Consider the following 12798-nt stretch of genomic DNA (forward strand, 5'->3'; position numbering starts at 1 on the left):
GATAACAGTTAACTTCCAAATTCACTTCTGCAGTTCATAGCTTATCTTATCCTACTTTGAATATCTTATCCTACTTTGAGTGTTTGATTGACATAGCACAAGTATAAATTTTTATTCTTTTAAATTACTTTCATTTTCCCCAAAGAGTTTGAGACTACTTACAGTAAGATATAGTTAAAGATGAACATGATAAAACTGTAAATATTGAGATTACAATTATGTAATCTTAGCAGAGTTCTACATTTAACTTTTAAGTTTCCTGAAATTGCAAAAAAGTAAAGGATTTTGATTTTTTTGTGTGTGTTTGTATGCGTGTATACTACTAGGGATTGAGCCCAGGGGCATTTAACCACTGAGCCATATCCTCAGCCCTTTTTTATATTTTGTTTAGAGACAGGGTCTTGCTTAGTTGTTTAGGGCCTTGCTAAGTTTGCTGAGGCTAGCTTTGAACCTGTGATCTTCCTGCTTCAGCCTCCCACACTGCTGGGATTACAGGCATTTGCCAGCACACCCAGCAGGATTATGAATTATTATTATTTGATAAGAGGACACACACTTTTTTGTCTGAAGAAACAGTTTTTTCTGATTCTAAATTTTTTTAAAAATTTGTTTCTTGGACCCTTTTATACAATTTATACTTTTTTAGTTGTTTTGTGATTTTGTTTTTTTTTCTCCCCAACTAAATTATAAGCTTCCTTAGGACAAACTCCTTTTTCCATACTATTTTTGTTCCATCTCTGCCTAGAAAACATGCACTTATTATTATGGCTGAAAGGAACAGTTGCAGCACAGCCACATTTCATGGATTATGTTACCACTACTTTTCAAAGACTTGATCTTTGATACCACTTTCATCCTCCTCAGCAGGGAATCTTCTCTGATAGTCTTCCAAAAAAATCATAATTTATTTCTTTGCATGTAGCTTTTACTGAGTTCTGCCTTACAACCCATAATTTCTAGCCAAGTACACAGTGTGAAAAATTGGAAATTTGTTTGACTCTTGTTTTGTGAAAGTCACATCTTTTTAAATATGACCTATACCTTTTCTTTTCTCTTAGGTCAAGTTATCAAGGCATGGGACATTGGGGTGGCTACCATGAAGAAAGGAGAGGTCTGCCATTTGCTTTGCAAACCAGAATATGCGTATGGCTCAGCAGGCAGCCTCCCTAAAATTCCCTCAAATGCTACTCTTTTTTTTGAGGCAAGTATATCTCTGAGCCTTGTCAACATCTGTTCTGCTATAGGGTTGCCTTTGAAACAGCAGTCAGTGAATGGAACAAGGAGCTGAGCTTGCTATTGAGAATCAGATCCAACTTATTTATTTTGGAGCTTGGCTTCTTGAATTATTTCCCACAAACTATAGGGATGTGTGCCAGTGCTTTCTTAGAAACGTGTCTCTGGCACAGAAAGGGCATATCCAAATAAACAAAAGACACTAGACTTAAAAATAAAGGTTCTGGGCAGAAGTATAAGTCTGACATACTTAGAAGTACAAGGATGAAAGTGGTGGAGATAAATGTTGAAATATGCCTATACCAAATTTTAAGTTATTTTCACATCATAAAGTTTTATAAATGTCATAGATCTGTCTTTATTAGAAGTAGTAGGTTGTGATATGCTGTTTTTCCTATTTTGAATTAACTATACATGTTTGTAAAAACCTAATATTAAGAACTGTTCTAACTGGGTGATACACACTTTCAGTCAGTTGTAGGCCAGATTCCTAGGATTTATTCTTATATTTTGAAAATGGAACTTCATAACTTTGGGGTAGAAAAGTGGTGGCCTCAGAGTCAGACATCAAGTTCTGTGCCAGCACCTTGTCACTCTGGCTTTTTGCCCACAAGGCAGTTTTCCTAGTATTTCCTGTCTGTCTTTGCACTGCAGCCCCACAGGATATAGTCCTAGACATTATCCTTACACAAAGTTCTTTCCAAGTATTGAAAAGTACGGTGCGTTTTTTTCCCCTATTTTTCCAATAACAAAGTTTTTTAAAAGTTTTATTTGTAAAATGAAAGAAAAATCAGTTGCCTTTACATATGTTAAATTGGCTTTGTTTGATTCTTTCTCAGCTAAATCTTTTTTTCCTTTCTAGATTGAGCTCCTGGATTTCAAAGGAGAGGATTTATTTGAAGATGCAGGCATTATCAGGAGAATCAAACGGAAAGGAGAGGGGTATTCAAACCCAAATGAAGGAGCAACTGTAGAAAGTAAGTATAAAACTTGGGTTCTATTTAGTGGATGAAATGGAAATTGTTTTAAAAACTCTGCTTATAGAAATAAACATTGAATATACCTCAAGAATAGTTTTAGATTCAACATTTATTTAAATGACTTCATTTAGTAAGTATTAATTTAACGTGTGCATGCCAGGCACCCTGCCGGTCTCGATGAACTCCAAAATGAATAAAAGGCAATTCCATCCATCAAGGAATTCTCAGTCAGGACTCTTTGGGGGTCCCAACAACTATATTAATAGTCTCACATATTTATTAATTTGTGTCTCACGATGACCTTATGAGATAAGATTTATTATCCCCAGGAGAAAAAAGTGAGTTCAGGGATGCATAAAAATTGCCCAAGCTTACAAAGTTACTAAACAGAACACTGGATTGTAATCCCTTTTAGGACTCTCAAACCCATCTCCCTATGATAACTGATTGTTCTTCTTCCCTCCCAGAACACATTGTATATACCACCCTGTATAGGACATCTTTCTATCTTTCTTTCTTTCAATATTTCAATATTTATTTTTTAGTTTTAGGTGGACACAATATCATTATTTTATTTTTATGTGGTGCTGAGGATCGAACCCAGTGCCCTGCGCATGCCAGGCGAGCGCGCTACCACTTGAGCCACATCCCCAACCCAGGACATATCACTTTATATTACAATGAGTATTTGCCTGTTTCCCCAAGTATTTAGTGAGCATTTGAAAACGAGCATCTTTCTTTATCTTTTTATTTTCAGCATTTGCTTCAGGGTCCAACACATATTTGGTATTTAGTAAAACTTTCTACATGTATAAATGTTTAAAAGATACCATTATTGATTTGAATCCTTCAAAAAGGAAACATAAAGAAATACTTGCATTAAGAAAAACTCAAGGCTGGGGTTGTGGGTCAGTGGTAGTGCGCTTGCCTAGCATGTGTGAGGCACTGGGTTCAATTCTCAGCACCACATACAAATAAATAAAATAAAGGTCCACCAACAACTAAAAATAAATAAATATTTAAAAAGAAAGAAAAATTCAAAAGCCTAAAGGTCCACCAACAACTAAAAATAAATAAACAAATGAACAAACAAATAAATAAATATTAAAAAAAGAAAGAAAAAGAAAAATTCAAAAGCCAGGTGCAGCGGCATGCACCTATAGTCCTGACTACTTGGCAATCTGAGACAGGAGAATTTCTGGAGTCCGGCAGTTCAAGACCAACCTGAGCAACATAGCTCATTGTGCTCTATATGTGTACTTTGAATTGAAATGTGTTCTGTCATGTGTAACAAATTAGAATAAATAAATAACGTTTTAAAAAATGAAAAAGAAAAAACCCAAATCACTAAATAACATGAACTATTATTATAAAAGGTTTATTTAAAATAAAGAGTTACCAAGTGTATTGGCAATCTCAGCAACTTGGGAGGCTGAGGCAAGAGGATCATAAATTCAAGGCACTGAAGTCTGGATAACTTAGCTAGACCCTGTCTCAAAAATTTTTTTTAAAGGCAGGAGCTGGGCACAGTCACACACGCTGGGATTACAGCCTGTAATCCCAATGGTTTGGGAGGCAGAGGCTGGCTTTGAATTTGCAATCCACCTGCTCTAAGCAACATAGCGAGACCCTGTCTCTAAATACATTTTAAAAAAAGAGCTGGGGATGTGGCTCAGTGGTTGAGTGCCCTGGGTTCAATCCGTATTATTTAAAACAGTTAACCAAAATAGTTGATGTTCTTGTTTTTTTTTTTTTAAAACATTTTTAGTTGTTATGGACCTTTATTTTATTTATTTGTATGTGGTGCTGAGAATTGAACCCAGTGCGTCACACATGCTAGGCAAGTGCACTACCACTGAGCCACAACTCCAGCCCCGATGTTCTTATTTTTAATAGTGTAGATACTACTTTGGAACTGTATTTCGTTTCCAAAGTCTATGTTACATCAAATTTAGTTGTCTTTTTATTGAAAGGAGTTGTAAATATTCAACAAAATATTGTAGTTGAAGTGTTTAGAACATTGTCATTTGTGGTAAGTTTTACACTAAATGAAGAGGTCATCAGATGTATGTCAGAGAAAGAACCCAGGCCAGAAATCAGGAGGTAGGGTTCCAGGTGTAGCTAGACCTCACTTCTGGTCTTTTGACTCCTTTTTGGACATTGAAGTAGGGGTTGGACCTCTGGTTTCTAAGGTTCTACCAGTCCTAAAAATCTGTGATAGAATTCTAAAGGTTTATGAAAGCTATGGAAATGATCAAAAATTGTCTTCACTATTTTAATAGACACTTAAATTTATTTATATCATTTGTTTAATTTTTTATTATGAAAAGTTTCAAATGCATATACAACAGCTTTTTTCCTATGATAGAGAAACTCCTCAGATTAAAAACACATTATGAGTTGTTGAACTCATAATGTGTTTTTAAACTGTAGATTTTTGTCAGACGATTATAGACAAGATCTTAAAACTGTCACTATAGTCGAAATTAGATCTTGGTTTTGGTAATACTTTCAATGGGAATCATATTTTAACTGTTTTGAAATAATTTTAGACTTACAGAAAAGTTGCAAAACTCTTACAAAAAGTTCCCTTATGTGCTTCACCCAGCTTCCCCTAATGTTAAAGATCTTACCTAACCACAGGACATTTATCAAAATCAGGAAATTAACATTGATAACAATACTGTTAACTGTCTGCAGATCTTACTTGAATCTAACCAATTACCACAATAATGTCCCTTTCTGATCTAGGATCAAATTCAGGATCTAGTAGTATATTTAGTTGTCATGTCCCTATAATTCCCCTCCAGTGTGATAGGTCTTCAGGCTTTGTTTTTCATGACTCTGGCACTTTTGAAGATGACTGGCCTTTGTGTAGAATATCTTTCAGTTTAGTTTCCTCTGATGTTGAGGTTATGCATTTTTGAAAAATATCATAGGAGTGATGTTGTGCCCTTCTGGGTTCATCATTATCAAGAGGTACATGGTTTTGATGTCTCATTACTGCTGATAACTTAGATCTCTTGTTTTAGGTGAAGTCTGCCTTGTTTCTCTTCTATTAAAGTTACTATTTTGCACTTTGTAATTACTAAGTATTTCATTAAGAAAAATGCTGACACTGTGCAGGTTGGTTCACATCACACCTTCATATGCTTATTATCATTAATGATTAGCATTATCATATGCTCATCCATTAATGATTAATGATTTTTGGATAAAATAATGATTACTGTGGTATTTGACTAATGGCAATTTTTCTATTTCCATTGTTCTTTCCAAATTTATTAACTGAAATTCTACTGTCAGGAAAAGCAGCCTTTTCTCCCATATGTATATATTGTTTATATCATTATGTATCTGTGGGTATTTATTTTCTTCTGTTAGTCATTTTTCATTACTATTCTTATTTTATTGCTCAGATTATACCAGATTTGGCCATTGAAAACTTCTTTAAGTTGGCTTTTTTATTTTTTCAACATATCCCCATTGGGTTTTTTGTTTTGTTTTGTTTGGGGGCATTGTTTTTGTTTTTGCACTTCCCTATTTTCTGATGCTCTAGGCTCATCTTAAAATTTCTTTGCTCCAGGCCTAGAATCAGCCTTGCCTCCAAAGACCACTTTTATTAGAAAGGGGTATTTAGAAACCAAGATCTGGGTGCTAGGTGTGCTTGCACTGTAGGACTGCTTCTAGAATGTCTTAGCAGACAGAGGCAGGAAGTGTGTGTGTGTGCGTGCGCGCTCTATGTATTTCTTTTTCAATCTTCATATGTATTAAGAATCATGAGTAAACTGGGCATGGTGGCATATGCCTGTAATCACAGTAGCTTCGGAGTCTGAAGCAGGTGGATTGTGAGTTCAAAGCTAGCCTCAGCAATTTAGTGAGGCCCTAAGCATATTAGCAAGACCCTGTCTCTATAAATAAAATATAAAGAGGGCTGGGAATGTGGTTCAGTGAGTAAGTGCCCCTGGGTTCAATCCCTGGTACCAAAAACAATTAAAAGAACTCTGAGGGGCTGGGGATGTGGCTCAAGCGGTAACACGCTTGCCCGGCATGCACGGGGCGCTGGGTTCGATCCTCAGCACCACATAAAATAAAATAAAGATATTGTGTCCACCAAAAACTGAAAAATACATATTAAAAAATTCTCTCTCTCTCTTAAAAAAAAAAAAAAAAAAACTCTTGAGTACATGCTGACAGTTTCAGTTCACTGCCACAGATTTGTTCTCCCTTTGCTCATTTGAAACTTTTTTCTTATCTGTGCTACCCTAGAATGCTTATGAAGTAGTCTTAGCATTACTAACCCATGGCCCCATGAAAAACACATTTCCTAAGCAGGAAATAATTATCTAGGGTTTTAATTTTTTTTATATTTGTTTTTTAGTTGTAGTTGGACACAATACCTTTATTTTACTTGTTAATTTTTATGTGGTGCTGAGGATCGAACCCACATGTGAAGCGAGCACTCTACTGCTGAGCCACAACCCCAGACCTTATCTAGGGTTTTTAATTTAGGAAAATTTTTTCTTTCTCACTCTCTTTAGTGTAGTTTTTATTCATTTGTAGTACAGTTTGGTTCCCATATTTCTTTTGCAGAGAAGAGCAGATGCATGTTTGTTTTTTTCATATATCCCCTTATTTTTTCCATAAAGTATAGTATAGAATACTATGGATAGAACTTTTTTTAAGAGTATTTGAAGAATTTTTTATGAATAATCCTATTATTTTTTCCTGTTTCCAAATATTTTAAGAGTAAAGGCAATGACTAATCTTTTGTTTCTCATCTTATTAGAAGGTACTTCCCTGGGAAATTTGAGTAAATCGTTTATTTTTACTTTCTGCCCGGTGTTTTTGTTTATTTTTCTTTTCTTTTCTCTCTCTCTCTCTCTCTCTCTCTCTCTCTCTCTCTCTTGTTGTTGTTTTGGGGATTAACCCCAGGGATGCTTTTACCCTGAGCTACATCCCCGCCCCCCCCTTTTTTTTAATTTTTATTTTGAGACAGGGCCTTGCTAATTTTCTGAGGTTGACCTTGAACTTGTGGTCCTCCTGCCTCAGCTGCTGGAGTCCTTGGGATTACAGGCATGCACTACTATGCCTGGCCTGCCTTCCTTCTTTTAAGCACATTAGCCACATAAGGGCGAAAACAGAGATTGCCTTAAATGTGCTCTCTGTTTCAAACCAGGATTACCTTGTTCCTTTTGAAGTCTTCTCAGTTCTTACTGGTTTGCCTTTTCTTTATAGCATCAAAAAAAAAAAAAGAACTCTTTTGAGTACATGCTGACAGTTTCAGTTCACTGCCACAGATTTGTTCTCCCTTTGCTCATTTGAGTTTCAAACCCAGTTATAAATCCTAGAACTAAAGCTATCTCTACAGTGAAAGAGTAGACCATGATCACCCATTACCTTATGTTGTTATGTAAGAGTTATTAAGTTTCTGTAATTTTGCATAAAGATCCAATAAAGTAGTTCTGCATAGGGGACACACACAATTTGAAGTCATGGACTTGAGTTTTGAGTGTTGAGTATTACTTGATATTTTTAGGACTTTAGATAAATTACTTACCCACCTCAGGTATCCAGGTTTTTCAGCTAGAAAATGGGAATAATTGTTTACCCCTACAGTTTATTGTGATAGTTATGAAGAAAGGTAATCTAGCATATGATGGATACTTAATTTCTTTTTTCCAATCTTATATATACCCTTTATATAATTTGTTTTGTTTCCTTCAAATGAATTTATGGAGGGCTAGAGCTATAGCTTAGTGGCAGAGCACTTGCCTGGCATGTGTGAAGCACTGGGTTCAATCTTCAGCACCACATAAACAAAAAGAATAAAAGGCATTCTGTCCAATTACAACTACAAAAAAAAAAATGACTTATGGGATTTCTTACATCTAGTCCATTAGCAAATCCTTTAGGCTATACCAGGGTTGACCTAGAACTCATGGTTAATTTGTCTCTAGTAACAGTAAATCAATTTTATATCTTTTTAATAGTTATCAGATATGTATCATATTTCTGTAGAATTTTTTTCTTTTGAAGAGTAATGTGGACCAAATCAAAAGGCTTTTACTGACAGGCTGGAGCAGAGTGGCACTCAGTGGCAGACTGCTTGCCTAGCATTTGTGAGGCACAGGGTTTGATCCTTAGCACCATGTATAGAGGCATTCTGTCCATCCACAACTAAAAAAAAAAAAAAAAAAAATTAAATTAAATAAATAACATGACCTGGTTCCACTTTGAGGATGGGATTCCAGGTTCATTTTTTTAAGTCTTTTTCTGAATTGTAATCTTTTGCTTCCTTTTCATAATTTGTCTCTATGTGGAAGAGATAGCTTATGTTAGTTGGTTTGACAAGATTTATTCTTTCTCAAAGAATTTTTTGTTTTTACTCTATATGTCAGGATCCTAATGTTAGCAAACCAATTTTTGGTTCTGTTCCACTGTGCTTTTTCTTGTGTCAGTTAAAATGACTGTCTTGTAATTTTTCCATTAAAAAAAAAGGTACCCTAATTGATATGATTAAGAAGACTGATACTTTAGTCATTTATTTTAGTTAAATTGACAGTAGTGGTTAATCGCCACTTTTAAGCTCTGCTTTCCTAGAAAATCCAGTGTAGGGGTTGGGATTGTGGCTCAACGGTAGAGCGCTCACCTAGCACGGGCAGGACCCGGGTTCCGTCCTCAGCATCACATAAAAATAAAGGCATTGTGTTGTGTCCATCTACACCTAAAAAATAAATAAATATTTTTTTAAAAAAATCCAGTGTAACTGACAAGGCTCTAAATATTTCCAGTTCCTCTTCCCTCAACTCCTAGTCTCTCACATCTTCTGATATTTCAATTTCAGTGGTTGGAGCAGGCTCATCAAAAGGCTGGCCTAGTGTCGGGTCTCTTGCCTCAGTACTTTCAGTCACATTTGAATGCAGAAAATGCACAATCAGCAGTATTTCCAAATGAGAACATTTTGACAAAGTGATCTGTAGGTTCAAGTTGTTAGAATGCCCCCTTTAGCCACTGAAATGATAAGTGGGTGGGTTGGGGAGAGACTTTCAAAAAAGAAGAAAAAAATCAATAACGGTACTGGAAAATAGCAGAATATAAAAAGTGGGCCAGAAATTATGAAGAAGTTTTGGAATATGTAAAGCAGATGAAATTGGACTGGTGGAAAACTAGATTCAGCAAATTCAACCCAAAACAGGTGTAGAGAAGACCTCTGCAGAGGTACATACTGTTCTTCTCAACAGGCTAGGGCAGAACTCCAAGCTCACAATCAGTTGGTGCTAGGAAGCCAGAACAGGCTATGGGGCAATCATCAGGATTGTTATAAAACAATATGGAACAGCTGGGCTAGTAACCTCTTCTGCAGTAGTTCCTAGCTTTGGCTGAATTTAGAATTCTCTGGCGGTCCTTTAAAAATCCTGATGCCCGTGCCTTAGACCAATTAAATGAAAATCCCAAAGAATGGAACAATTATTTTTAAAAACTCACTAGGTAATTCTAGTTTGTAACCAAGGGCTGAAAACTATTACCTTAGGGTCTGTCTGATTGTGGCTTTTGCTCAAAGCTAAATCCAAGGTTAAGGCCAGGTTCTAAAGTAAACTGGCAATCTGCCTCAGAAGACTGCAGGTGTTAATCTTGAACTAGAGAAAGAGACTATAAAGTGTCTTTGAAATTTTAAAATAGACTTAAAGGGGAAAAAAAGTGAAAAGGCAGCTTGCTATAATAGCAAATAATTTCAGAGTTCCACTTCTGAATTCCATAACATCAGCAATGGGAAATGGTGTTTCCAACCTTACTCTGCACACACGCTCAGCCTGTAGTAACTGCTCAATAAAATCTGGGCATGGTGGCACACATCTGTAATCCCAGCAATTCTGGAGGCTGAGGCAGGAGGATTCCAAGTTAAGGCAACCTCAGCAAGTTAGCAAGATCCTGTCTAAAAAAATAAAAAGGACTGGAGATGTTAACTCAGCGGTAAAGCACTCCTGGGTTCAATCTCCAGTACCATATACCAAAAGTTACTGCTCAGTAAATGTTTGTGAAATTGTCATCCATAACCCCCCTGCCCCCAAATCAGCTTACCCTTTTGGGAAAATACATTGCCATGAAAATACATTCGACTGCTTAGAAAAACAGTGCCAGACCATTTGATCATTCTGAATTCCTTTTTTTTTTTTTTTTTAATAAAATTGACGAGACAGCATCATCATCAGTAAACATCACAAGGGGTGGGGGGCAGGGGCGGGGAGCACCAAGGTAAACTAACAGAAGAAATAGAAGAGAACTTTAAAATACTGATTACTATCTTCAGAGATAGTTGAAAGGATATTAGATTCATAAATCAAAAAACCAAGTTTTCTGAAGGAAAGGGAAGACAAGAACGTTTCTGAAAATTAAGAGTATGTTTATCAAAATTGAAACTCAAGGAAGGACAAAGAGCGCAACAAATGGTCCCTGAAATCTGAATTGGTGATCTGAATCATAGTCAAGGATATCTCAAAACACAGGAAAAGATATATAAAAGGTGAACAAAAAATGAGAGGACATAGATGAAAAATCCAGGAGAGACAATGAATCAGACATGTAATAGAAAATTTCCTAGGGGAGGAAGGAAAGAGTCTTAAGAATATCAGGGTCAGTTGATAGGCAGACAGGAAAAAGAAGTTTTCCACTGTTTTCATCTAGATATAGCCTAGTGAAATTTCTGAATTCCCTAGCTTAAAAGAAAGTTCTGAATTCTTCCAGAGAGGAACAAGGTATGTGCAAAGGAACGAGGAGGATCTTATTGGTGATACTAAATACAAAGATGGGAGCTTTGACCATTATTATTTTCTGTATTTTGAATCTAGAATTCAGTCCACAATCTATCATTTAAGTAGGAGAACAAAATTAACTTTAGAATATGCAGATTGATACCCTTTTTGAAACAAATACTGTAGGCTGTGGTAAAACATAAGAAGAAATAACAACTCAAGGAATAAAATACTAGTGAACAAAACAACAATTTTTGTATTGAATATTTTTTTACCTGAAAAGAGCCTTGAAATGGTAGAGCTATAATATTAAAAGTAATATTGATAATTTAAGTTTAACAATCTGAACCAAGGGGCTAGGATTGTAGCTCAGAGGCAGAGCGCTTGCCCAGCATATGTGAGGCCCTGGGTTCGATCCTCAGCACCACATAAAAATAAATAAGTCAAACAAAAGTATTGTGTCCATCTACAACTAAAAAATAATAAATTAAAAAAACAAACAATCTAAACCGAGGTTCTGGGTCTTTCCCTGCACACACACATTTTTTTAATTCATGCATTGTAGTTGTACATAATGATGGGATTTGTTATTAACATTCTTACATGCATATAATATAACAATATAATTTGGTCAATATCACTCATCAGCACTTCCCTTCTAAGTTGTGGATGGACATAATAACTTTTTAAAATTTACTTTTTATATGGTACTGAGGATGGAACCCAGTGCCTCACAGGTGCCAGGCAAGTGCACCATCACTGAGCTACAAGCCTCTCCCTCTGATTTTCTTGAAATTCGTTCCCACCTTTCTTTTCCTTTTTCCACTAGCTTCTGCATACAAAAATATGACTCTTGACCTTCTGAGTTTTACTTTGTGTGTGTGTGTGTGGTGCTGGGGATTGAACCCAGGGCCTTGTGCATGCAGGGCAAGCACTCTACCAACTGAGCTCTATCCCCAGCATCTCATTTTTCTTTATGGCTGAAAAAAACTCCATTGTGTGTGTTTAATGTTTTCTTTATCCATTCATTCGTTGATGGACACATGGATATGTGACTTTAATGGATAATGACTTTAATTCTTCAAGATAAATACCTAGAAGTAGTATATTTTGGTCACATGGTGGTTCCATGTGTAGTCTTTGAGGAATCTTCATACTGATTACCATAGTGGTTGTACTAAATTATTAACCTACCAACAGTGTAAAAGTTATTTCTTTTTCTCCACATCCTGTCTGTTCTGGGTCATTTTAACAGTGTGGTAGGTGGAAGAAATGGAGACAGGAGGCCTAATTGTCCAAAATAATTTTCTTATTCCAGAGAAAATCATGCTGTTTTGTGGTCTTTGGCAGTACTGGGGATTGAACCTGGAGCCTTGCACATGCTAGGCAAGTGCCCTACCACTAAGCTACATCTCCAACCTCTTTTATTTTGAGATAAGCCCTTTCTATTTTGTAACAGAGTTTTGCTAAATTGTGAAAATTTAGCTGACCTCAAACTTGCAGATCCTCCTGCCAGATACTCCTCTGGAGTATCTGGGATTATAGGCTTATACCTCTGCACCTGGCCTGTGCTGATTTATACAATTTGTGGAAAATTTAATGGAAAGTATTAGTAAAAATAGCACTTAGAACTACCAAAGCATCCAGTTGGAGTGGGGAACTAGAGGAACAAAAAAAAAAAATCAATTCAAAAATAATAAAGAAACTGTTGTATAAGAAATCTAAAATAAGAATAAAACTGCTCATCAGTGATTGCAAAAAATATGGATGAGTTAAAGTCTCCTATTAAAGACAGAAAGCCTCATAAAGTGAAAATGTGACAGTTATAACAA

General features: G+C 35.9%; 1 protein-coding gene across 7 annotated transcripts in view; it reads left to right on the plus strand.

Moving 5' to 3' along the window:
* Nucleotides 1–12798, plus strand: part of Fkbp5 (FKBP prolyl isomerase 5) — a 111845-nt gene that overhangs the window by 69423 nt on the left and 29624 nt on the right. For all 7 annotated transcript variants that reach the window (XM_046464444.2, XM_058585575.1, XM_046464448.2 and 4 more), the window contains 2 exons: nt 1059–1201; nt 2096–2210. In XM_046464444.2, coding sequence (XP_046320400.1) covers nt 1059–1201; nt 2096–2210 — 258 coding nt within the window. The remainder of the gene's footprint in view (nt 1–1058; nt 1202–2095; nt 2211–12798) is intronic.

The sequence above is a fragment of the Marmota monax genome, unplaced genomic scaffold (genome assembly GCF_021218885.2).
Source record: "Marmota monax isolate L192 unplaced genomic scaffold, Marmota_monax_Labrador192_F-V1.1 WCK01_AAM20220418_F8-fsc00211, whole genome shotgun sequence".
Classification (NCBI taxonomy): domain Eukaryota; kingdom Metazoa; phylum Chordata; class Mammalia; order Rodentia; family Sciuridae; genus Marmota; species Marmota monax.